The sequence below is a fragment of the Salvia hispanica genome, chromosome 4 (assembly GCF_029641045.1).
Source record: "Salvia hispanica isolate PSC_SH4W2 chromosome 4, Shi_PSC_v1, whole genome shotgun sequence".
Taxonomy (NCBI): domain Eukaryota; kingdom Viridiplantae; phylum Streptophyta; class Magnoliopsida; order Lamiales; family Lamiaceae; genus Salvia; species Salvia hispanica.
The window spans coordinates 19630377-19655147 of NC_142695.1; the positions used below are offsets into that span (position 1 = coordinate 19630377).

A 24771-nucleotide genomic window follows, 5' to 3' on the forward strand; every position below is an offset into this window, starting at 1 on the left:
TGCATATTCTATACATTTTGGTATTTTGACGTGTTTTGTGAGAAATGTGCATATTTGAGCCGAAAAGGGGAGTAAAAACGCAGTCTGGAAATCTGGAGTCAGACGGCGACCGGCGACCGCCGCGAAGTTGTACGGCGACCGCCGGGCGCCGGCGGTCAGAGCTATGTGGCGGTCCGCCTCGGAAATTTACGCTAGGAGAAGAGTCTCGCCCGGCGACCGCCGGAGGACATGTGGCGGTCCGCCACCGAAGGGTCAGAGTCTCTGGACTCCAACGCGGCGACCGCCGGCCAAGGTACGGCGGCCCGCCGGAGAAAGGCGGCGAATCCGACCAGCCTTAGATTTGCTCCAAGATTTGCCAAATTTTGAAGATCTTTTCCTTCTATGATGAGGAATAATCTTCCCCTATAAATAGGACCTCAAGCTTCATCAAGAAAAGAGTTTTTTTTCCGACACACAACAAGAACGCATTCATAGAGATCAAAAGCTAGAGTACTTCAATTGTGCAAGGAGTTGAAGAAGGATTTCAAGAACATCAAGAACGACAAGGATTCAACCTACGAGTTTTATTTGCTTTAGTTTTATGTTCAAATTGCTTTCCCTTCAATCTATGTTTTTAGTTTATTCAGTCATGTGTAACTAAACTCATAGGATTCTAGGGATGTGTTAGTAGCAACTTTGGTTATACAATTCCGTTTTCTATTTAATATCCGTTTTGTTTTTACTTTGTTTCTTCCCTAAGTTAATCATGATGCTTCATAATTGAGTGACACAATTATGTATGATTCAATACAACTTGCTTCATAACTGTGACAGAGTTCTAGCGAGTTAGATCCACTTAGTAGACACTACAGTTAGCTTCCTTTAATACGACACTGTTAATTGAGAGTGAGGACTTTTCAAGGGTCTTAGGAGCTTTTTGGAGTTACGTGTTAGGATTGACAACCCTAATGTTAGTAATCAACGTTTGTATCGCATGAGCATAAGCTAGGTGACTCGTCCTTTCAAAGTATTAACTGTGCTAGGGTATTGTAGTTTGGAATTTGTATAACCATTAAAGCGAAAGCACATCCCTGGAATTCCCCTTATCTCTATACTTTTCTCTCCGTAATTTGCTTGTTTTTAGTTGTTTACTGTTTTTAATATTTACTGTTTTAAAAAAAAAGGTTTCCAATAATTCTTGCTTCTCCAGATAGTATTTGAGTTCTAGTAGAAGATAGACACTTTGTGTACATCTTCCCCGTGTTCGATACCCGGTACTAACCTTTTGCTATACTATACCTACTCTGTATACTTGCAGGTATTTATAGTGCAAATAAAAAGTGCATCAAGTTTTTGGCGCCGTTGCCGGGGAAGACAATTCACTTTGGAGTGATATCTTCAAACGGATAATTTTACTACTTTGGATTTTAATCGCTTTCATTTTATTTTTATTGCTTTCTGTTTTAATTTTTTTAGTTTAATTTGTTTTTGTTTTCGAGTCTTGCAGGTTTTGTATGCGAACGCGTTCTGGGAAGTACACCTTAGAGTCGCTTGATTTAGAACTTGAAAGAACTCGTAGAATAATAAGAAGTGAAAAAGGATCAGGAACAATGGGTGACCGAACAGATATTGAGAAGGTGCAGGAGATGGTGAAGTTGCTGATGGATGAGAGAGATGCGGAGAGAGCAGCCCGAGAATCCATGGAAAAGAAGAACAGAGAAACATTACCTGTGATGAACATGTTCAATCATGGGAATATGATCACTTTTCCTAACGGCCCTCGTATTGATGCTAACAATTTTGAGTTACGCATGCCCCTTATCCAAAGGGTCGAGCAAACTCCTTTTGCAGGTAGGGCGACTGAAGATGCTAACCGCCATCTCTCCAAATTCGTGGAAATCGCAAACACTCTGAAATTAAATGGTGTCGACGACGATGCCATACGGGTAAGACTTTTTCCATTCTCATTGATTGATTCTGCTAAAGAGTGGTTTGAGTGTATGCCACCAGAAAAGGTCTCCACATGGAAGGACATCGTAGCTACCTTCCTCGACAAATACTACCCGCCAGGCACTATTTTGAAGTTCAAAAGTGAGATCTTTCAGTTCACACAAGGCCATGACGAGCCCCTCTATGAGGCATTTGCTCGTTTCAAAGCTCTTCTTCGAAAGTGCCCAAACCATGGTTTTTCCATAGACCATCAGGTAGGAATCCTCTATAATGGATTTAACGAGAAAATATGTGCTATGCTTGATTCAGGGGTAAATGGAGGATTTCTAAGAAAGACAGGAGAGGATGCCATGGCGGTGATCGAGGAGTTCGCCACCAATAGTCGGGGGTGGTCGAAAGAAAGGCATGCCACGAGAAGAGTAGCAGCCATAGAAGAGGCCGAAGAAAGTTCTTTTGCTAAGGAGTTAGCAGAACTTAGAGTCAGGATTGATCAAATGGACATCTCGAGGAAGGAAGATCCAATTCCGGCAACTTCCATAGTGGCAGTCAATGCACCCGAAACTGCCATATCAACTGTGGAAGAAATAAACTACGTGTAAGGAGGCGGTCCCAGAAACTGCAATAACAATTATCGCCCTAATCAGGGGGGCGGCAATTTCAATAATTATAATGGGAACCGTCCGCACCCAAATCTTTCTTATTCTAACAATAATTACTTGCAACCCCCTGCAGGATTTAATGTTAGCAAAGGAGGAGTGGTTGAGCCGATGAAGAAGGAAGATAAGTATGAACAAGGAATCACGAAGATCTTGGAAGTAATTACGCAAGATAGGAAGATTAATGACACCAAGATCGGAGTGGTCGAAGCAAGGATAAACAACCTCGAGCAAGGAATGAACACAATCTCGGCAGCTGTAACCAATATTACCACTCAAATGGAGCAAATTCAGAAGAAGTTAGATGAGGATAGAGCAAAGGCAGCAGCAAGAGTGGATGATATTAACAAGAAATGGGTGGCAAAGCAGAAATCTGGGGACTGCCCAGATGCCGGCGGACCGCCACAGACCACGCAGCGGCCCGCCACTGAGACGGCAGAGACACCAACCAGGCAGGACTGCCCATTCGCCGGCGGACCGCCGCACACCCCGCAGCGGCCCGCCACTGACAAGGCAGAATCGTCCACTAAGCAGGAGCTTGTGCGGCACAACGGGATTGTACTCCCTTTTCAGCCAAAGAGGAAGTTCAAGCTTGAAGAGCAGTTCAAGCATTTCCTTAACATGTTTTGCAAGGTCCATACTAACATTCCTCTTGTTGAATCGTTGCAGGAGATACCAAAGTATGCAAAGCTACTAAGGGAGGCGGTAATGAGGAAGAAAAAGCCGACTAAAGCCGACCTTAAGCTACCGCATCATTGCAGCGAGATCATCCAAAAGGAAAGGGCAGTGAAGCAAAGAGATCCGGGCCAGTTCATCATTAGGTGCCGAATTGGAGAAGGGAAAGTTGACAAAGCACTGTGCGATTTAGGATCGTCCATCAATCTCATGCCACTGAAGTATTACGAAAGGCTCAACATTGGGCCACTCAAATCTTCAGACGTAACACTCAGGTTGGCAGATAACTCGTCTATCAAGACTGTAGGTATGATTGAGGATGTCCTAGTTAAGGTTGATGATTTTATTTTTCCCGCCGACTTTATTGTGCTTGACATGAAAGTAGACAAGAACGTCCCTCTAATCTTAGGGCGAGATTTTCTTGCCACTTGCAAAGCTTTGATTGATGTAGGTCGTGGCGAGATTACAATCAGAGATAATCATAGTCAATCCACCTATAAGATCGAGCGCGAGATGCTAAAATTTGAGGAGGCAAAGCGGGCAAAAATGGAACAACAGTGCAGAGCAGTCATGGCTACCGACTTGACCAAGCCCAAAGATCCCTTTGAAGCGGAGGATCCTTCTACCTCCACTATCTACATTGTCAAAGAGGTAAGACACTCTTCTAAAAAGGGTGATGCTAATTCTTCTACATCTGCTCCACAGAAGAAGAAACAGAAGAGAAAGAAAACACCCAAAGAGGACCCCGAGATATACGTCATCAAAACCAAAGAGGGGAAGTACAAGTGGTGGAAGAAGTTAGGGACCAAGTTGCTCCCTATGCCAATTTTCAACACTCGAGTTATTGATCCGCCCAACTAGTGGGCCACTTCAAGTCGAGCTAACGACTTTAACAAAAGCGCTTATTGGGAGGCAACCCAATTTTCTTTTATTTTTTTTTATCTTCTCGTTTTTTTTATGTTATGTTTAAAAAAATAAATAAATAAAAAAATAAAAAAATTTACGGGTGGCGGTCGCCGCACTTAAAGCACGGCGGTCGCCACACGTGTGTTAACATGTGCAGGAAGGATCGGGCTTAGGGCGGGCCAGAGTAACCGCTGCACGGGCCGCGGCGGCCCGCCAGGATTGCTGTTTACGAAGGCCCGTGTGGCGGCCCGCCACGAGAGACGCGGCGGTCGCCACACGCAGTCCAGAGACGGGAGTGAGCCATAAAAGGTATGTTTTCCATTCCTTTTCACATTCCTTCTCAAATTCCTTCCTTGCACACAACCCCCACCTATATTAATCACCAAATTCACACACCCACACTATCATTCTCTCGATTCTCTCAAAGTCTAGAGCTCTTCTTCTACAAATTCTCTCCACAAAAAGGTATGAATCCTAACTCAATTTCTGAGTTTTGCTTTACTTCTTCCATGGATTGTGCTTCATTTTGGGTGAATTGTTCGGTAGAATCTCTTAATTCATGATGGGGGATGACTATGTGTATGAATTTTTGAATTCTATGGTTTAAATTTTGCTTGATTGGTGATTATTAAGTTGTGAATGATGATTCTCTCTTGGTTTATAATGTTTAAAAGTTGCAATCATGTTCATAGCATTGTGAGGCTATTATTACGTCCATGAATTGCAATATTTGTGATTTTGTAGAGATTGTTGGTTCTTATGGATATTTGGTTGATACGTCTCTTCATGGGGGATGAATTCACGTTGGGGGATGATTTTTTGTGTCCTAATTTTGTTGATTTTGCTTAACATGTTATTATGCTAGAAATTAGGATACTATTTTACCCAAGCGTGCATATAAGTTCTTATCTCTTGATTTCTACTTGGTTGAATGCAAGTTTGGGGGAACTTTTGATCTCCTACTTGTTGGTACTCTTCTAAGAGTGTAATTTCTTTTGTAGGATAATGGGATCAAAAGGGAAACCAGAGAATGCGAAGAACTATGGCATTAGCCTTGCCACGGAAGAGCAAAAGGCTATGTGGAAGAAAGTGTCGGCCCGAGAGACGGCACCTTCTAGATATCCCCACGATTTCCCTCTCCAAACTTTGGGGATCATGGAGGATTTTTGGAAGTTGTGCAACGTGGGTGATGGGAATGGCCTCGTCTACATGTTCCAAAGGAAGTGGCCATCGTTTCGAAAGTATACTCTCGAGTTCCTAAGCTCGCTAAAGGTTACTAAGGATCGCCGCCAAAATTTTCCACTTAGCATCGATTTCCGCCTAGGGAACCGTTGGCACTCGCTCACCATGGAAGAGCTTAGTGGGATCTTCCATTGCTTCGACCCCAACCCCGAAGAGGACAATGAATATGAATTTTCAGAGGTTTGGGGGGCGATGACAAATGAGCAAGAGCATGCAGCGGGCTATGCCAAGTCTTCATCAATTCGCAACCCCGTCTTGAGGTACCTCCATCGTGCTATGACTCAGCTTATGTTTGCTCGTATCGATGGGGGAAGTGTCTCTCAAACGGAGCTCAACGTGATGTGGTGCCTGCCTACTCAACAAGAAGGGAATCGATTATGGGACCCTCTTTACTTACTATGTGGAAAGGATCACGAAGAAAGACGGGGGCGTCATTTGTTGTGGGGGATTGATTACGGCAATTGGCGAACATTTGGGGGTATCTTTTGCCGGTATGACGGAGGATGGTGGAGAAAAGTTTATCACTTATGAGGTGCTATTTTCGGTGGGGCTTTTGAAGACCGATCAGTGGGGTCAAGGGTATTTTATGCAAGTAGCGGGGGATCACTTTCCCGTTCCACTCCCGCAATTGACCAAGGTCGATGTTTGGGCAAACCAAGCAAATTGGAAGCTCGACACACCCGCCCACCGGAGAGCTATCGAGGCTAACCCCGTCAATGGGGAATTCAGAAAGAGGAACATTCCCTCTCGCATTCCTCAATTTGAGCCCGATGAGGATTCCGCGTTTGATGCCATTGCTAACTATGAAGAGGGCGCGGAGCATTCACAAGCTCAAGGGAATGAAGCACCGCCACCACCGCAATCCCAACCACGACGAGAAGAGGAAGAAGAAGAAGAGGAAGTGGAAGGACATCGCCGCCGGACAAGAGCGAACCGCCGCGGGAGGCCAAATCCGGAAGAGGAGTTTCAAGTCAACACCTCCGCCCAATTAGGAGAAATTTTCTCCTACATGCAAAACATGTCCAACACTTGGGACAATCGATGGGCGGAGCAACAAGCGGAGAATGCCTACAACCGCCAAGGGTGGACGGCTCAACGCGATTGGCGCACGGCGGAACAAGAATTTTGGTAGCAACAACGTTTGGAAGACGCTCATCGGCATCAACAATATGAAGAGCTCCGAATGATGGCCGCCGAAGCTAGAGAGGAACGAGAGACAATGAGGAGTGATATCACGTACCTCGTTGGAGCTTTCGAGGATCTTAGCGCCCGTTTCCCTCCACCTCCTCAAGATTGAAGAAGTCAAGCTCGATGACTTTAAATGAGCATTTGTACCATGTTTTTGGATGTTTTTGAGACGTTTTATTTCCTTGATTTAACAATTTTTGCTTTATTTTTAAGTATTTTTGGTTTTGGTTTAATTTTGTGCTTTGCAAAAATTTTCGCAGGTTCTGACCTCTCCGTGGCGACCTCCGCAAGCTCTGTGGCGGTCCGCCACCTGAACGCTGGAAAGCTTCTTTGACGTGCGGCGACCGCCGAACAGCTGCGGCGGACCGCCACCTGGGCACATTTTTCCAGCGCGATTTTTCGAAATTCTTTGAAATTTCGCCCCGCTCAACCTCTACGCGAAATTTTTCAGGGTACGTTTTTGTTTTCAGTAGTTTACTCACGTCCCTACCGACTCTACAAACTTATTTTACACTTTGTTGTAAATAAGTTTGGGGGGATGAAGTGGTGGACCGTGAGTTTAGGGTTTTCTTTTTGTTTTTTGTTTGTTTTTGCTTTAATTTTCCGAAAACCCGTAGGAGATTTTTGTGTTCTAAAAATGTTTTCTTGAATCCATGTCATGAACATAACATGAAGAACTTAGAAACACGCATGCTTAGGGACACATTAAACCGAGTTGCCAATGATATTATATTCCATCTATGTTTAAGTGTGGCTTAACGTTTTGATATGATGGTTGGGTGAAAAGGTGCATAATTAGTGAATTGCTTGTTCGCCTTGAATCGTGCTTCTACCTTGTGAGATTTGAGCCTTAAATTCTTTCTTGTGTGATTTATCTGTATGCATGTATATGTTTCTATAACTTGCTCTTAGTCTGCCTAAGTTTACATAGTGTTTAAGCTGATTTAGGAGGATGTTAGGCCGTCTTTTCTTAGCTACTTTTATATCCAAAATTTTCGACCCTCTCAATTTTTTCCTTTGGAGCCAATTTTGAGCCTTTAAGCCTTTTCTTTGGAAGCCAAAATAAATGGGGGGACAATTCCTTGGGTTAGTATAGTTTTTGTTATCTTCTTTTGTAAAGGAATTGAAGAGATAAGGAGGAAAGTATAAAAAGTAGTGTGCTTAATATTAAGAAAGTACAAGTTGCGAAATTGAGAAAAATTCCAAATATGTGCTTGATCTTAGAAAAAAAGAGAAAGGATGTGTAAGAAAGAAAAAAGAAAGAGAAAGACAAAGAAAGAAAAAAAAAAAGAAAAATATGTGTGAAAGGTTGTGAAAAAAAAAAAAAAAACGAAGGATTGAAAGTAAGTTGAAGGAGAAAAATAAAGTGTTAGAAGTGCCTTAAGTTTTAGAAAAGTGGAGTCATCCTAACTCTACTTGGGATATTTTTATATTTGAGTCACTTTTTAGCCAAATATTCCTCACCTACCAAAGAGCCTACGTTACAACCGAAAAGAAAGACCTTTCGGACTTTTGATGCTTAATCACATTGAGTAGAGGAGGGATTAGACTTTGAGCAAGCCTATGGTAAACTTTGCATGATGCATGATTTGAGTGATTTACATTTTACCTTTATACACTTTGAGAGTGAGAGAAAGAACACTTCCCATCTTTGGAAGTTTGCCACATGTGAGTGCTTGAATTCAAGGTGTTCCACGAGTTAGTAATGAAAGTGCACTATTAAGCCTTGCTTGATTTGATTGTGTTAATACATGCTTAATCTATTCTTTCATCTTTTGAGGCAATTATGACGTCTAGTCCTTGTGCATTCCGTGCGTCTATTCTTGTGTCTTTAGTGTTTTGTTCGAGGACAAACAAAAATGTAAGTTTGGGGGAGTTGATACGCCCGGATTTTGCACTGTTTTAAGGCCATTATTTGGTCCGTTTTTGTCATCAAAATCACTCTACATGTCCATTATTTGCATATTCTATACATTTTGGTATTTTGACGTGTTTTGTGAGAAATGTGCATATTTGAGCCGAAAAGGGGAGTAAAAACGCATAGTCTGGAAATCTGGAGTCAGACGGCGACCGGCGACCGCCGCGAAGTTGTACGGCGACCGCCGGCGCCCGGCGGTCAGAGCTATGTGGCGGCCCGCCTCGGAAATTTACGCTAGGAGAAGAGTCTCGCCCGGCGACCGCCGGAGGACATGTGGCGGTCCGCCACCGAAGGGTCAGAGTCTCTAGACTCCAACGCGGCGACCGCCGGCCAAGGTGCGGCGGCCCGCCGGAGAAAGGCGGCGAATCCGACCAGCCCTAGATTTGCTCCAAGATTTACCAAATTTTGAAGATCTTTTCCTTCTATGATGAGGAATAATCTTCCCCTATAAATAGGACCTCAAGCTTCATCAAGAAAAGAGTTTTTTTTCCGACACACAACAAGAACACATTCATAGAGATCAAAAGCTAGAGTACTTCAATTGTGCAAGGAGTTGAAGAAGGATTTCAAGAACATCAAGAACGACAAGGATTCAACCTACGGGTTTTATTTGCTTTAGTTTTATGTTCAAATTGCTTTCCCTTCAATCTATGTTTTTAGTTTATTCAGTCATGTGTAACTAAACTCATAGGATTCTAGGGATGTGTTAGTAGCAACTTTGGTTATACAATTCCGTTTTCTATTTAATATTCGTTTTGTTTTTACTTTGTTTCTTCCCTAAGTTAATCATGATGCTTCATAATTGAGTGACACAATTATGTATGATTCAATACAACTTGCTTCATAACTGTGACAGAGTTCTAGCGAGTTAGATCCACTTAGTAGACACTACAGTTAGCTTCCTTTAATACGACACTGTTAATTGAGAGTGAGGACTTTTCAAGGGTCTTAGGAGCTTTTTGGAGTTACGTGTTAGGATTGACAACCCTAATGTTAGTAATCAACGTTTGTATCGCATGAGCATAAGCTAGGTGACTCGTCCTTTCAAAGTATTAACTGTGCTAGGGTATTGTAGTTTGGAATTTGTATAACCATTAAAGCGATAGCACATCCCTGGAATTCCCCTTATCTCTATACTTTTCTCTCCGTGATTTGCTTGTTTTTAGTTTTTTACTGTTTTTAATATTTACTGTTTTCAAAAAAAAGGTTTCCAATAATTCTTGCTTCTCCAGATAGTATTTGAGTTCTAGTAGAAGATAGACACTTTGTGTACATCTTCCCCGTGTTCGATACCCGGTACTAACCTTTTGCTATACTATACCTACTTTGTATACTTACAGGTATTTATAGTGCAAATAAAAAGTGCATCAACGGCGGCGACGGAACTGGAGTCACAATAGTCGGCGACTCGGCGCCATCGCTGGAGAATTTAGAGCAGGAAGAATGAGGCGTGAACGGAAAGGAGTAATCGTGCCCTAATTTAATTCATGATCTTATTAAAAGTGTCTATTTATTTATCGAAAAAACCCTAAATATATTGACGAAAAGAATTAGTCACTACAACAGTGGCGGAAAATCCGCATGTAGTATTTGTTAATATAATTTTAATTTATTTTATTGAAAAAATATATTTAGTGGTGGAAAATATCTGCCAGAAATGTAGGCAAATTAAAATCTGCGCACAGATGTGCGATAATTATGCCAGAATTTTTACTAGCGGAATTTCAGTCAGTAATCTGCTAGTAACAGTGGCGGATTCCATTCGCCACAAATATACACATTTCTTGTAGTGGAACGAGTATTCCGTTAATCTATTATTAATTAACCAATAATTGAAATAAAAAGTCGACTATTAGCTACCGATAACCCAATTGTCCAGTTTCATTTCGATTCCAATTATAACTGATCTCATTTGGTTCCAATTATCTGCCTAGGGTGTGAGTGAATTCGGCTAACCGATCAATTAATAAGCCGTAATACAAAAATTGTATGATGGACCATGCTAAGTACTCCACCCATCTCTTAATAATAGACCACATTTGCCATTTTGGTATGTCCCTTAAAAATAGGTCAATTTTATTTAAAGAAAATTTTCTTTCTCTAGTGAGGCGAGTCTCGTTCTCCACTAACAATGCTCCAATCACTTTTTCTCTCTATCTTTCTTACTTAACCAATTGTATATTAAAATCTGTGTTGTTTCAAATGTTGTCTACTTTTAGGGACGAAGGGAGTATATACTATTACTACTATATATAAACACAAATAGGTAAACTACATTTATTTATTTTTTCACCATATACATCTCGTAAATATTCAAAGAATTAATTACCAATTACATGCGCCCATATATGGATGCTTGTCAATTTCCACATTTTGACTACACAATCAACACCATATTGTATGCAATCTATCACATATCAAACTTTCAAACCACACCCTCCTATATACTCTCCCCAAAATATAGCCCACAAAATAATACACTAAACTCCGCCATGAAAGTCCCCTATTTCCTCCTCCTAGTCCTCCTCGTTCTCCCAGCCACCCTCGCCGTGAAATACAAGGCGATGAACGATGCGAAAAGCTATCCGGGAGGGAAGCGGTTCGAGAAGGAGATCGGAATTCCATACACACTAGAGATCATGGAAGACAACAACTACTTCATCTGGGACATCTTCCAGCAATACAACCAATCCGACCGGAAACAAGTCGAAGTAGCCACGGTTTTTATCCGACAATACGACGGCGCGGAGGCAATAACTTACAGCGAACAAGTCAACGTCAGCGCCCTCTTCTTACAAGGCTACCAAGGCAACCTGAAATGGGAGTACACCTCTATCCTCCACCACGAGCTCACGCATGTTTTCCAGTGGGACGGCGAGGGGAAGGCGCCGGTGGGGCTGGTGGAGGGGGTGGCCGATTACATGAAACTGGTGTCGAACTACAATCAAAAGGGATCCGCGTCGCGGGGGATGGGAGAGAGGTGGGACCAAGGGTATGACTTCACGGCGAGGTTTTTGGAGTATTGTGAAGAGCTGAGGTCAGGATTTGTGGCAGCGTTGAATAAGAAGATGAGGCATAACTTTTCTGAGAATTTCTTTGTGGAGTTGATGGGGAAGCCGGTGGCGCAGCTCTGGTCGGACTATAAGGCTAAATATGGAAATATCAAATAGAGTGACTAATAATTGTTCTGTATTGCAAAATATCATAAATGGTTATACATCCAAAAAACTTTCAATAGGACATAGATGTTCAATACTGCAACAACACATTATAGCATAATCTTTGAATTCAAAGCATAAATATATAAAATTTGAATAAAAAACAATAATTTCAAACAAAACAAGATGTAAGTATAAAATATTAATCAGCAATTTAAATCAAGCATATCTCAAAATTTGGCAAAAATCGAACAAAGAATGGGACATGGAGAGTGAGCGGTTCCGACATGTGAAGCGGAAGGGGATATGAATGAACCTAAACACACCAGATAGAGAGGGATTATGAGGATATGTAGGAATCAGACTGCATATTCGAGGTGATCTGAACAAAGTTAATAGGTGCTACTCATATCAATTAGATGCAATTTTTTTTCTTATGTTGTTAATCTCATAGGAACTCCAAGGTTAAACTTAAATATGCTTATCATGGGGCAATTCTAGGATGGGTGACCCCGGTTAAGTTTTTCCAGGGGACATGTAAGTGAGGACAAAATACGCTGTAAAGACTTGTACTGATTTGTGAGGATAGTTGTCAGTCTGGAAGTCGGATCGTTACGAACAATATCGGGAAAACAATATTGAGTCACTCTATTATGACCATAAGAAAATAAATCAAATAATGATTTTTTAGATTAAAGAGTAGAATTTTAAATGAAACTTACTGATATTATAGGATATATAATCAATCATCTTAAACAACAAATGTAAGGAAACGGGTGGCGTACCAGACTTCCTGCTGTGGGATTAACATTTACGAAGATGGAGGGCCGAGGCCGACTTCTGTTGTCATGAATTTGCCGGATTATGAAAGTTGTTGGCGTTGATTATGTAGAGAGAAGAACAAAGAGAGTCGTTTTCTCTATGCATGTGTCGTGAGTAATGAGTATAGATTGTAGTAGAAGAAGAATGAGAGAAGAGAATAGAAGAGAGAAGAGAAGAGAAGAGAAGAGAAGAGAAGAGGAGAGGAAATTAGTATTTTATTTTTATTTAAGAAACTAGTAAAACAATCTCGTAGTACTCCTTATAACCTAAAACCATATGTATGTGTACCCCTAGCCAATCAAATGAAATTATACTCCCTCCGTCCCACAAAAGATGTCACACTTGTGGGATGACACGAGATTTTAGGAGGTTTTGTTTTATGTGTTAAACGGAGAGAGAAAATATAATTTTTATATTGATGTGAGAAAGAACTTTTTCCAAAATAGGAAATGTGACATCTTTTGTGGGACAAATTAAAAAGAAAAATGTGACATTTTTTGTGGGACGGAGAGAGTATAAAATAATACTAGTAAACATTACCTCATTAAAATTCATATACGGAAGTGCCATAAAGTTTTGTTGAAAAACAATTGGAAAAAAATGATACTCCCTCCATCCCAAGAAAGTTGATACAAAACTTTTGGGCACGGAGATTAAGAGTTTATATTAAATAAATAGGAGAGATGAAAAAAGTAGGAAAGATAAGAGAGAGTAAAGTAAATGATGGAATAAAGTAATAGTGATTAGATGTTTTGTCTTTTGCTAGAAAAGGAAATGACTCAACTTTGTTGGGACGGACTAAAAAGGAATACGACTCAACTTTCTTGGGACGGAGGGAGTAGTAAACTTTATGATTCAATATTTTGTTTACAAACAATAATAGTATTAATTAAAATTTATTAAATTGATAATTTAAATGGTTATTTTTCCAAATAAAATAGTCATTTTGGATTAATATTATAATTTTACAACGATCACTAGTTGTCACATGGTCTCCGGATGAAAAAGTCGACGAGCCACATACTATCCGAGTTCCGACAATGTGGTATTCCTATAAATAATTACTCGTGTATTCTTTTTGGATAAATGATCATTTGTAGCTAATTTCAAATATTAGACGCCATTATCGAACATGTTGGTTAACAAATGTGGAACATCAAGCCATATATGATGTTGTTCCGGCATATAAAACTTGGAAGCTAAACAAATTGGAGTATATTTTCGAAACTTGACATATCGGTCTAAGTTGGGAGTAATCCTAATTGCAACAAAAAACAAAATTATACAGAGAATATTTTAGGTCACTGTTAGTGTACTTTTAGGCCATTTTAATAAGGATGACCTATAATGATCTAACAATAAAATCAAACCCAGACTTTGTAAAATGACCTAAAATTGATTAATAATTACCGTACGTGTTTTTAGTTAATTATTGACCATTAGATCGCTTGATCTTAGGGCCACGATTCGAGCTGCATTTCTGGATTTAGATACATTCTTGTTTGGATCAAAATCCTAGTGTGGCTATATGCTAATAGTCAGAAATGGTTTTTTAATTACTCCATTTGTTCATGAAAAATAATCCTATTTTTCTATTTTGAGGTGTCCATAACAAATAGTTTCATACTATTAAAAATGAAAACTTTTTCTTATACTTTATCCACTTTTTCTCTTTCTCACTCTTACTTTTTCTTCACTCTCTTACTTTTTCTCTTTCTATGTTCTACTTGATTTACTTTTTCTCCTCTTACTTTATCAATCAATTTTTTATTAAAACCGATGTCATCCACAAATAAATAGTTTAATCCAAAGTTTTTTTTGTTCATGCCCTTAAATGCAATTCACCTTAAAATACTTTTGGCAAACATAAAAAGCACTTGCATAAGAATTTTATTTCATTTTCCATTTTCCATTTTCCATTTTCGTATTGTCAGTTGCATGCATTCATAGACGGCATATTATCAAGTGCCAATAGAAGGTAAGCAAATTAAATTATCTTGACTACATAATATACAAGCAAAATTATGGTAATATCTCAAAGTCAAACCTTATTATCTTGACTATATACAAGGAAAATTATGGTTATATCTCAAATTCAAACCTTACTCTTATATCTATATAAATATAGTGAAATATTATGCAAAATACAATAATTATTGTTGTATCAATTTCCCCATTTATATTCCTCTTTAAAAGTTTATTCAAGAATATTCAATTAACAATTATAAATGTAGATAATAAATTGCAAAAACGAGATATGCAAATACCTCAAATTCAATCCACACTCTTCTACATATACACTGACATAAAATTAGAAACATTATACCATCTCCTGATGAATTCAACAATGAAAGCACCCCATTACATCCTCCTCCTCATCGTCCTCCAAACCCTCCACCATCTTCCGGCCATCCTCGCCGTGAAATATGAGGCGCTGAACGACGCAAAGAATTATCCGGGAGGGCAGAGGTTTGAGAAGGAGATCGGAATCCCATACACATTAGAGATCATGAAAGACATCAACTACTTCATCTGGGACATTTTCCAGCAATACAACGAATCTGACAGGAAACCGGTGGAAGTCGTCAAGGTTTTCATCCGGGAATACGACGGCGCAGAGGCCATAGTCTATGGCGAGATGGTCAACGTCAGCTCGCTCTACTTACAAGGGTACCAAGGGAACCTCAAATGGGAGTTCACATCTCTCCTCCACCACGAGATCACGCATGTTTTCCAGTGGATGGGAGAGGGGAAGGCGCCAGTGGGCCTCGTCGAGGGCGTGGCCGATTACATGATACTGAAGTCCAATTATTACCCCAAGGGATTCGCAAGCCCCGGGATGGGGGAGAGGTGGGATCAGGGTTATGACTTCACGGCCAGATTCTTGGAGTATTGCGAGGAGTTGAAATCGGGATTTGTTGCGGCATTGAATAAGAAGATTAGATATACTTGGTCTGAGGATTTCTTTGAGGAGTTGATGGGAAAGCCGGTGTCGCAGCTCTGGACGGAGTATAAGGCTAAATACGGAAATATCAAATAATTCATTCCATTGTTTTGTACTCCCAAGTCTACATGAAATTATAATAATTAATACCCATGTTTAGAAAAAGAATTTGAATGGATATATATTCGTTTTATCAAAATTTTGATTTTGAATGGATATATTTCTTTGTTATATGAAAATTTTGATGATGTGTTGTTTGATCCCAACTTTTAAAAATTGATGATAGACGTCTCACGAGTAGAAAGGACTTGCATTCATCCATAAAAATAAAAAGTGTTGTGTTACATTGCAGTTTAGGATCTGAATGAAGCATTTGTTTGATTCATAATCTTAAATTTAGTCGCTAATATCTAAATTTCCATTTTATTCTGAGAGAAAAAAATTTGATTGTAAAAATCACAAATTTTGATTGTGTTTGGAAATTCATATAATTGACAATTTTAGAAAAAATCGATCCATACATGGTGTTAAGGCGATTATGATGTTAGCAACCAATAGTAAAAAATAATTTAATGTACGTCTAAAAAACTGGTGTCGAAAATTTTGTTAAGAGTCCACTATAAAATGAGGTAGAATTTGGAGTCGTATTTACACCAAAAGACAATAAGTTATACTAAAATACACAAATCTTACATAATTACATTAAATAATTGTAGTTGTGAAGTTATGAATCATGGCAAAAGTCACTAATTCACAACTTCTAAGATCCAGTTTGGTAGCTATATTTTATAATGATTATATTATTTACGATGACGATAAAAATAATATCACAACTAAATAATATTGTCAAAATAAATATTATGATAAGATAATAATTTACCGTACCGTCATGATAAATAATATTATCATAATAAATAATATTATGATAATATTTTATCATAATATAATAAATAATATTTATCATAATATTATGATAAAATTTTATCATAACATTACAGTGTTTTATTATAGATCCCATTGATCGTGACTCTATATTATGATAATTTTAATAATATTATTATCATGAGATCCTGTTTGGTAGCTACCAAAATTTTATTATACATGATTATTATTATACAACAAAATTTATATTATTTATCATGACTCTATATTCTTATTAATGACAAGCTATCTAAAACTAAATAAGTTAACATGGTTTTTTTACTATTTACGTTATATTTATATGGCACAAAAGGAATATTAATTTTATAATAATTATGATCGGAATAAGTTAATGAATTACTCCCTCCGTCCCAATTAAGTTGAGACATAATTTTTGGTCACAGAGATCAAGAAATTGTGTTGAACAGTGGGAGAAAAGGATAAAGTAAGAAAAATAAACAGAGAGTAAAGTAGATAGCAGAATAAAGCAAGAGTGATTGAATGTTTTTTTTTTTATTATTAAAAATAGAAATGCCTCAACTTAGTTGGAATATTTCAAAGAGAAATATGACTCAACTTAATTAGTTGGGACGGAGAGAGTATGTGATTAATTCACTTACCAAATATAATAAAAATGAAATATGAGACCATATAAAAATTACAAAATGAAATAATTAATGTGAATTAGAGTAATATGGAAACCCATATTATAATTGTCGGGAGAATTGGGTTTTAGGCCTATGCATTTATTATCTTGAATTATATTAATATCAAGATATGATCTACTATTAACGGAATAAGCTAAGATTTTAATACTTTGGCGTAGTGATTTAACTAATAATATATTTTATTTAATTTTAAATTTTGTAGTAATATATAAAAATAAACACTACAAACATCTTATTTTTAAGGATCCAAAAAATAGAAACACGTTACTAAAAATAGAAACACGTTATTTCTTCTTTATTCTCTCACTTATTTCTCCACTTAAAATACAAAATAAAGTTGTATAAAATTTTGTGTCGTTTAAGAAAGGGGTCATCTTTCTTGGGACAGATAGAGTAGCTTGATCATATTAACGAGGAAAATAATTTTATTTAAGAAACAAGACTAGTACGATGTAACCTCTGGCGTAGAAACCGCATGGGTAGTCGTTATATTGCACTCTCTCTGTTATATAGTAGTGGAGTCATTTTGCTATTTTGGTACGTTCCATAATAGTATATTCATTTTTCTTTTTAGCAAAAGTCAACACATTTCTTCTTTTTACCTTACTTTCTCCCTCTCCCTCTCCCTCTCTCTCTCTCTTCATCTCTCTACATTTTTCATTTCTTTCTTTATTCTTCATTTACTTAAGTACTACTACTTACTTAACATAATTTTTGTTAAATCGTGTGCTGAAAAGAAACACATCCACTAATACTACTAGTACTATTACTTGTTTTGGTTGGTGTATATAAAGTTGTGATATATATAAAATTTAATCTTATTGTAGAGTAAAAAATTAAAATACGAAGATTATTTTTAGATATAATGGAGGTCATTGTAAGTTTGTTTTTAAACTAACCAATGACATCCGTATAAACTATAAAATGCATAATTTATCAATTATCAGATGGGCAAATCCTATGGTTAGGATTTGACCTGCATTTTATATTATATTAAGAACAATTTTTGTTTCGATCAAAATCCGGTGTGTATATTTATACATTGCACGTCATCACTTAAGCTTTGATGACTAATAATTGACTTATCACTTCGAAAAGAGATGTATATGAAGACACATACTACTATTATCTTTCATTTATTCATCGTCATAGCTGATGGTGGGATCTCGATGAAAGGTTGTTTTGATTATAAATACACATACTCAGGCAAGTTAATTGTTAAAAAAAAATGGACAAACGATCCACCACCTGCTAAATCACATCTTTGTCTTTCAACCCTAACTCCTTATTAATTTGTGTAAATAAAAAAATTTCAAATTCGAATTTTTTTTTTCAAATTCGAAAATTTATAGTGTAACTTTGTTACGTTGTCTTAAACATTAACTTTACTTTGTAATAACCCTATACTTGATTATGTATACCATGTGCTGTTGACATCATAACATGCATTAGTGTATAACAAAATATAAAACTATTTAATTAAAATATGTGAAAAAGATTGAAAGTGATAAATGCAATTTTTATTCGTTTGTCAAATCTATTGGCTGCCTTTTTCCATGGAACATGTCACTTTTACATATTTCAAATTTCAAATGATAAAAAAAAATGGATAAGACGAGAAGAAGAAGTAAAATGCTACAAGTATTTATCTTACACCAATTAACGAGTCGTAGCGCAATTAGCAGTGAAGCTGTAATGACCTTGAGGTCACGGGTTCAAACCTCGCAACCCGCTGGAAGACATTCGGCTCAAACCCCACCACCTGCTCGAAAACTTTCTGATGCAGAAACGTATAGAGAATGACTTTATATAGGCAAAGAGAAATTCTAAACTTATGAAAAATAAAACTAGAAGGAAATAACTAAAAGGAAATAAATAAAAAGGAAATTCTAATTTGGTAAATGGAAAAATAATTAATATTTTTCCATCTACTAATTCTACTAAATTAGGAAATAAATAAAAACCAAAAGTAACTTGGTCATATATGCTGGAACTGAATCACTTTCAGTCCTAATCTGTAAATTCGATCTGTAAATTCGGCGGATAGTCGGACTCCGCCTAAAATATTGGATTCGTTACACTTGCGATAAAATAGGAAAAATGAAAATATTTTGGGCGCCTAACCTTTACGTGGTGTACTTAGCAAATCAAAGACAAATGAGAACAAACAAAATGAAGAAGAAGTGGGATACGCAATGTTGATCGATGTCGAGTCATTCGAACTGTAGTTAGAAGCATAAAAATCAACTACATATATTCCTTAGAGTTAAGTACACGTCACGTTATTACCTAACCTCATTAGTAACCAAGGTTAATTTTCCTTTTTCACAATAAATAAAAATATAAAAAAATCATTATGCAATGTTTTATGTGAAACCAGCTGTGTTTAGCTGTGATGGAACTGTGTCGCATTGTCATGCTAGATGATGAATCTCACACCGTTAGTAATTTATATAATGAATTGTTGGATTTCTTTGATTTAATTGTGGTACAAAGATACATTAATCAGGTGTAATACAATCCAAATGAAAAATGAAGATAAGTACAATAAACTGAATTGAAATAACAAAGCAATAATCGAAACTATAAATCGTAAAGATATAAGCCGAGTCGAGTAGTCCTCTTTCCGCAAGAAGAGATACGTCCCGATAGTGCTCTCGGATTGGCGTGTCGTCCCCAAAGATAAAACGGCTTCGTCTTGTTCGTTGCAGCACCGCAAAAATAACAAGCTCCGGCGAACTGGACGATGGTGAGGGCAGAGCTTCGATGAAAGACTATGCAGAGAGAGCTGTAAATGATATGCAATCTTTTGTGTCTAGTGTTATGTTGAGAATGCAATGGATGCATGCCTATTTATAGGCCAAGTACATTCATGGGCATTGATGGAGTCAACGGCCATTATGTGTGCCATGATGACTTTGACTGTAACCGTCGGGGGTTACTAGCCGTTACGGGAACTAGAGGAGACTGATGCATCTGGACACACTACACAACGGGGTTCATCGTGAACCTTTTGGTCACACGATAACGATACGTCGGGGGTCCTTCGGTGACCTTTTGTCACCCGCTATGCGTCGGGGTCCGTTGTAGACCTCTTGGGACCCGCTATATGTCGGGGCCCGTCGTGGACCTTTTAGCACCCGTTGTGCACTTGGGTCCACTATAATTATTAATTATTACACGTAATAATTCATCTTATTAAATCAGTGTTTAATAAGGTTCTCTCCACCAATGTGGGATAATTAACTCTTTTAATTAATCCATTGGTTTTATCTCATAGTTCCTTTATAGCTCACTACTATGATAAACTTTAATTCATAATTTCTCACTCACCGGGATTCGGTTTAGAGAAAATGAATATACCACGGACATCTATTCCAAAAGTAGATCGTCGCTATTGCATTTAATTTTATAAAATTAAATATCTCGTCACATTTATATTGGTCAAAGTCCATTGACCAAACACGATTCCAACATGAATTATAGGAGTATACGTCATTAAATTGATAATATATCTGTTTACAAAATATAGTAGTACTCCTTATTGTCTTGTTTTACATTTTTAATAGATCTCCACACTCTACTAACTTATAACAGTACTCGTAACATGTTTAATAGTATATATATAAGTAAGATTCGAATATTACTAAAAATTTCAATTCATATTTCTTAAATTCGTGCTAGAGAAAAAAAATAAACTTCTAATCGCAGTCCAAAGGAGTATAAGTCTTTAAAGATTTTCGTGAATACGAAGTGCTTGTGCAAATATACCTCAAAGCTATCTAACTTTATGTTCCTACAAATATTCATATATTGACGATATTCAAATATAAATAACACTATAAAGTCCGGTCTAAAATGCCAATAATGCGGAATTATCCATACTATAAAAGTTGAAAGTAAAATGGAGGTGAACTCGAGAAGTACGGTAGAATGACATAAAATTCGTCCATTGTTAATCAAATAACCAATGGTTTGATCCTTCATTTGGTATGATGCATGCGGTTTTAAATCCTTTGCAAATTGTCCCACTTTTCAAAATACCTACTATCTTTGTTTTTTTTTGTTTTTTTTTCATAGCTGATTAGCTTCTTTTTTGCACTTATTTGAGAAAATCATACTCCCTTCGTTCTATAGTAATAGAGTCATTTTTCATTTTGGTACGTTTCATAGTAATAGAGTCATTTCTCGTTTTAGTAAGAGTCAACACATTTTTCCACATATTCTTTACTCTCTCTTATTTTATTCTCTCTTCATCTCTATACCTTTTTCATTTTCCACTTTGCTCTCCCTTTACTTAACTCACCTAACACATTTTTTCTTAATTCCCGTGCCAAAAAGATCCATTACTATGGAACGAAGGGAGTAATAAATAGTTAAAGTAGAAAAGAATAATGTAAGTGAGAACTATGTCCTTTATAATTCTCGCTTACTTTATTCTTTTCTACTTTAACTATTTATTATAATTTTTTTAAAATGAGCGAAAAAAGAAGCCTATGAAAGAATGGAGGGATTACTCAGTACGTAGAATAGTCAATAGATATGTCAAATGATATCTTCATCTAACTACCAATAACATAAGTGAAATAAACGTGGAAGAAAAATATGAAAGGATGCATAAGATTCTTGAGTCATGAGTAGCTTTAAGTAACAAATGCAAGATAAAGTTATAAGAGCAACACTTATGAAATGAACCCCTTTAATTAGTTTTGAAATATAAACTAAAGTTATTCTTTAATTAACCAGTTAATAGTTTGAAGCTATAAATCAATACACAAAGAAGGAGGTGGGTCGGCTCGCTCACGTAATTCGACCGTCTTATATAAGTCTTTTGTGTTGTCCCGATAATGAATTGAAACCTTTTTCCTCACCACAAAGAAACCCCAAAAAACATACAGAAAATGGCGACCACCTCTCTCTCTTCCGTCAATCAAACTCCCAAACCCATCCATGTCTTCATGGTTTCCTTCCCAGGCCAGGGCCACATCAACCCCCTCCTCCGCCTCGCCCTCGCCCGCCGCCTCGCCCATTCCTGCCTGTCCATCTCCTTCTGCGCCCCGGAATCCGCCGGCGCAATCATCCGTAAAACAAACACCATCACCGACGACGTCCCCACTCGTTGCGGCCGCGGCACCATCCGCTTCAGGTTCTTTGACGACAGTACCAACGATCCCGACGACCTCGAAGCCTTCCTGGCCCGTCTCGAGCTCGTGGGCCGGGAAAAACTCCCGCAGATGATCGTTAAACAAGAGGAGCTCGGCCGCCCCGTTTCTTGCGTCATCAACAACCCGTTCATTCCGTGGGTTTGCGACGTTGCGGACGGCCTAGGAATCCCCTGCGCTATGCTTTGGGTTCAGTCTTGCGCTTGCTTCGCCGCTTACTACCATTACTACCATAATCTTGTAGCCTTTCCCAGCGAAGAAGCGTTGGATATCCGAGTTGAGATTCCGAGTTTACCCGTTCTGGAGCATGATGAATTTCCAAGCTTCTTGCATCCATCTTCGCCCTACCGTTTTTTGGGAAAGGCGATTTTACGGCAGTTTGGCAGCTTGTCGAAGACTTTTTGCGTGCTGATGGATACATTCCAAGAGCTGGAACTTGAAACTATCGATTATATGTCGAGGATTTGTCAGCCGATTATGACAGTGGGCCCGCTTTTCAAGGAACCCGGCGGCGCATCGGGGATTCGAGCGGATTATTACGCGGCGGAGAGGTGTACGGAGTGGCTGGACTCGAAGCCCGCCTGCTCCGTGGCGTATGTTTCGTTTGGGAGCGTTGTGCATTTGAAGCAGGAGCAAGTTGACGAGATCGCGCACGGGATTTTAAAATCGGGGGTTTCATTTCTGTGGGTTTTGCGGGAGCCGCATAGTCTGCCGGAAGGGTTTGTGGATGAGGCTGGGGAGAGGGGGAGGGTTGTGCGGTGGAGCCCGCAGGAGGAGGTGCTGGCCCACCCGGCCACGGCTTGCTTCTTGACGCACTGTGGGTGGAATTCGACGGTAGGCGTTGGCGAGTGGGGTTCCGGTGGTGGCGTTCCCGCAGTGGGGGGATCAGGTGACCAACGCGAAGTTTCTAGTGGATGTTTATAAAGGTTGGAGTGAGGATGTGTAGAGGGGATGCGGAGGGGAGGATTGTGACTAGAGATGAGGTGGCGAGTGGTTTGAAGGCGGTGATCAGCGGCCCACGGGTGGCTGAATTTAGGGAGAACGCGGTCAAGTGGAAGAAGTCGGCTGAGGCGGCGGTGGCGGAGGGTGGTTCGTCTTCTAAGAACATTCAGGATTTTGTGGACCAAGTTGTGCGGACATGCTCATCATTGGACTAAGATCATGTATTATGTCCGCTGGCGTAGCTTAGTTAGTTTCGAAGCAGTCGATAATACATATACCGTAGACTGAAGTTTTGTAACAATAATTTCTCACTATTACGATTCAACTTTAAAACTAATTTCTCAGTAGATAATACATACAAAATAAATTTATTCAATAATATCCCAATCTCACCCTTATGAAATTTTAATGTGGTAATTCGCTTATATGGAGCACTGAAAATGTGATTAGCGACCACCCACTTATGTGCTCGGCATACTAAAAATTACTCATGCAATACTATTCAGTGAAGTTACTCAAACCTTCAATCATATTATTCTATCATTTTAGAATATTAAAAAAATACATTTCATTTTATTTATATCGATTTTGGGCGAGCACATATATATTCAAAGCAAAACACATCATAAACATATTGTTTAAACCTATCTAATGAAATTACTCAAACCTCCATTATATTATTCTAGTATCATGTTAGAATATTAATTAAATAAATTTCTTTTATTTACGAATGGCGAGCACCATGTATGTGCTCGGATTATTGCGAGCACTAACACCGTGCTCGGGATTTCAAAAGGAAAAAAATACTCATGCAATACATTTTTCATTTTACTTATATCGATTTGAGAGAGCACGTATATTTTCAAAATAAAACCCATCATAAAAATATTGTTTCAAACTATTTATTGAAGTTACTAAAACCTCCATTATATTATTCTCTCATTTAGAATATCAAATAAATTACTTATTCGTGAATAGCGAGCACTAGGTATGTGCTCGGATTATTGCAACCACTAACACTGTGCTCGAGATTTAAAACTCATACTCCCTCCGTCCCACAAAGATTGTCCTATATTTTCATTTCCGACTGTCTCACAAAATTTGTCACATTCACTTTTTACCATTTTTGGTAGTGAACCTCATATTCCACTAACTCATTCTTAATCACATTTTATTATAAAACTAATATATAAAAGTAGGACCCACATTCCACTAACTTTTTCAACTCACTTTTCATTACATTTCTTAAAATCCGTACCCGGTCAAAGTAAGATAATCTTTATAGAATGGAGAGAGTGATACATTTCATTTTATTTATATCGATTTTGGGCAAGCACATATATATTCAAAACAAAACACATCATAAACATATTGTTTAGACCTATCTAATTAAATTACTCACACCTCCATTATATTATTCTAGTACTATCATATACACAAGTGACAGCTCAGTCATGGTATTCAGTATTCACTGGTGGAAGATGGCTGATAATCGAAAGTTTGATACTTAGAACTTACTTTTATATGTTTCTGCAGATGTTTGTATATTTTGATAGCACAATACTTTGTCTATTGTGCAGAAATGGCTCAAGGAGCATCTGTCAGACTCTCAAATGATCCTTCACTCTCCGGTGATCATC

At 38.2% G+C, this 24771-nt stretch overlaps 2 protein-coding genes, 1 non-coding gene and 1 pseudogene across 3 annotated transcripts; 3 read left to right on the top strand and 1 right to left on the bottom strand.

The window, feature by feature from the left end:
• Positions 1-2060: 2060 nt before the first annotated feature.
• On the bottom strand, positions 2061-2167 carry LOC148927428 (small nucleolar RNA R71). The gene has a single exon (XR_016129737.1). It is a non-coding gene; the product is annotated as a small nucleolar RNA R71 (small nucleolar RNA).
• Positions 2168-11006: 8839 nt separating this feature from the next.
• Positions 11007-11684, top strand: LOC125206814 (uncharacterized). The gene has a single exon (XM_089056589.1). The coding sequence runs from the start codon at positions 11007-11009 to the stop codon at positions 11682-11684; it is 678 nt and encodes a 225-aa protein (XP_088912715.1).
• A 3155-nt stretch (positions 11685-14839) lies between these two features.
• Positions 14840-15688, top strand: LOC148927429 (uncharacterized). The gene has a single exon (XM_089069655.1). It carries the CDS (start codon positions 14842-14844, stop codon positions 15532-15534), a length of 693 nt encoding a protein of 230 aa, XP_088925781.1. The 5' UTR covers positions 14840-14841; the 3' UTR covers positions 15535-15688.
• A 6141-nt stretch (positions 15689-21829) lies between these two features.
• Positions 21830-23464, top strand: LOC125198189 (gallate 1-beta-glucosyltransferase 84A24-like; annotated as a pseudogene).
• Positions 23465-24771: the final 1307 nt, after the last annotated feature.

What these genes read in the sequence shown, in the direction of transcription:
- LOC148927429 (XM_089069655.1), top strand. Translation starts at nt 14,842, where the DNA reads ATGAAAGCACCCCATTACATCCTCCTCCTCATCGTCCTCCAAACCCTC.
- LOC125206814 (XM_089056589.1), top strand. Translation starts at nt 11,007, where the DNA reads ATGAAAGTCCCCTATTTCCTCCTCCTAGTCCTCCTCGTTCTCCCAGCC.